This window comes from Alosa pseudoharengus, unplaced genomic scaffold (genome assembly GCF_046254945.1).
Source record: "Alosa pseudoharengus isolate Yale_2024_CS ecotype anadromous, Long Island Sound unplaced genomic scaffold, YU_APseudo_1.1 YU_APseudo_1.1_scf_13, whole genome shotgun sequence".
Lineage (NCBI taxonomy): Eukaryota > Metazoa > Chordata > Actinopteri > Clupeiformes > Clupeidae > Alosa > Alosa pseudoharengus.
Genome location: NW_027468598.1, coordinates 34,945,617 through 34,948,116, shown reverse-complemented (window position 1 = coordinate 34,948,116; position 2,500 = coordinate 34,945,617). Strand labels below are relative to the sequence as shown.

The 2,500-nt window shown below is 43.1% G+C and overlaps 1 protein-coding gene across 2 annotated transcripts in view; it reads right to left on the bottom strand.

Annotated features, from left to right (window-relative positions):
- The window catches only part of ece2b (endothelin converting enzyme 2b), a 69,798-nt gene that overhangs the window by 20,505 nt on the left and 46,793 nt on the right, over positions 1-2,500 (bottom strand). For both annotated transcript variants that reach the window (XM_076282924.1, XM_076282925.1), the window contains 2 exons: positions 1,481-1,627; positions 433-498 (listed from right to left, as the gene is read on the bottom strand). In XM_076282924.1, the coding sequence (XP_076139039.1) occupies positions 433-498; positions 1,481-1,627 (213 nt within the window). The remainder of the gene's footprint in view (positions 1-432; positions 499-1,480; positions 1,628-2,500) is intronic.

Below are 2,500 nucleotides of genomic sequence, written 5' to 3'. Positions count from 1 at the left end.
ACAAGGTGGTAAAGGATAATAGCACAGAACTAAACAAGATGCTAAAGGAGAATAGCACAGAACTAAACAAGATGCTAAAGGAGAATAGCACAGAACTAAATAAGATGCTAAAGGACAGAATAGCACAAAACTAAGATGCTTAAGGAAAATAGACGCCCAAGGACAGAGTCCACTCTCCCCTTAATGTCAGGGCTGTGGTTTGGCCTGCGTGATGTCTGTCCACTCTCCCCTTAATGTCAGGGCTGTGGTTTGGCTTGGCTGAGGTCTGCCAGAGGTACAGTGTCAGATTAAGAAGAGCATTTCATATTTCAGGACCTCAGGCGCTGTAATACCAGAATACTGTCAGAGTCTCTCGTCCCTCACTGCTTGCATAACAATTACCTTCTTCCTCAAACCATGGTCTTCACCTGCAGTGGAGAGAGGGGGACCTACCTTGTCATTGGCTGTCTTGTTGAGGTAATAGTCACGTGATGGCAGGAACAGTCCTGATTGGTCCACCTAGAGAATGACATGGTCATAAGTATCCAATGGGTGAAGATGTCAGAATGGATTTCATGGTGAAAAGGTCTGAATGGGTGAGGCGGACAGATATAATCATTTCCCAGTAGCAATAGATAAAATGCATTGGAATGGAAAAACATCTATTTCTGTTTCAACGAATCAAGATATTATCCATCTCTGTGATGGACGTCTTTGATACAGAATCTTCTGAAGGCCGTTAAATGAACAGTAACAGAGTGAGCTCATATATTGGACACAGTCCAGAAAAAAACCCTATCACATCCCTCCTCAGTAAAACCCCTATCACATCCCTCAGTAAAGAAGGTTGCTGTGTCTATGAGGGAGTGATGGTTATGACCTATGTGTAAATAAAAACCCTTTCTAAGTAGGCGAGGCAGGAATGAAGCCATGAGGTACCTCTATGATGCATGACTTCGATAAGCCAGGCTTGTCCAACTAAGAGACCACGTACAGCATTGTAGGTCTGCACGTCATCTGAAACACTACCAGGTCCCTCCAGTAACAATATACTGACACGGCTTTCATGTGCTTCACAGTCATTGGGCTTCTCAGAAGAGGAGAGGTTTGTGGTCATGAAGAGTGATGCATGTGATTTGTTTACACAACACTACAGTGTAAACAAACCTCACACACACACACACACACACACACACACACACACACACACACACACACACACACCTGTTTCTGTTGTATACAAGCCCTGTCTGACATGATGACAAAAACTATGGGATCCCTCCAGTAACAATATACTGACACGCCTTTCATGTGCTTTACGGTCATTGGGCTTCTCAGAAGAGGAGAGGTTTGTGGTCATGAAGAGCGATGCATGTGATTTGTTTACACAACACTACAGCTGTAAACAAGCCTCTGTCTGATGATGATTCACCAGACAAGTCTTTTGGGGGTGAACTGCTCTCTCTCACACGCACACTCACACACACACACACACACACACCTGGATGATGTTGGAGTTGGAGTTCTTGGGGTCCACACTGACTCCGATAGTGAAGAAAGGCTGGGCCTTGTATGGCCCGGAGACGGTCTTCAGAACCTCCATAAAGTTGTCCTTGTCCCAGGGCCCAGTGATGTTCCAACCGCCCGTCTACACACAGAGAGAGCACATGGGCCACAAGTGGCACTTAGAGCAGTGCTTCTCAAACGCTTAAGAAGTCCAAGGACCACATAATCATTAACTCATTGAGTGCCAAAAACGTAATATTACGTTTTTAGCTTTTTTTTTTTAATTACGAAACTAGACACTCTAACACACCTTACATGTGATTTTGGGAACTCTGTGATGAATGGAAATTAAATATATGACGATCGAAAACTCATGAAAACGTAAGATCTGGACATTTTATCTGGACGTTTGATCTTAACTCGGCTTTTGATGGTTGCCGCTTTGTTTCGAATCAGTCACTGATTAGCCTATCAGTGACATGCACACCAGGTCAAAATCAGGTCATTTATCTTCGTGGGTTTATCACTAGGTGGCAGGTCTCGTTAGATCTCTTCCCAGAAACTTTGCAGGCAACTTCTCAGGTCATTAAAAGACGCAATATCTCCATTTCTAGAAAAAAAAAAACAGGGATTTGGATGAAAACTAGCCACTGTTTAGCTTGGGATTTCTCAGGAACAGAGGCGTCTAGAAATACACGGTTTGCACCCACTGAGAGCTTAAAGTCTCACCTTTCAAACGAGCCATTGTATGTGTTCATAGCTATAACACAGAATGCTGTGGCTGTACAAAAATCATCAACAATGGTCTAGATTGCTGGCACTCTAGGACAAAGCTTCCGAAAACAGCTTGGCATTCAATGAGTTAAAAAAAAACTTAGACCAGTGCTTCTCAAACTCTTAAGTCCAAGGACCACATAATCATTAAAAAAACCTTAGAGCAATGCTTCTCAAATGCTTAAGACCAAGGACCACATAATCATTAAAAAAAACCTTAGAGCAGTGCTTCTCAAACGTT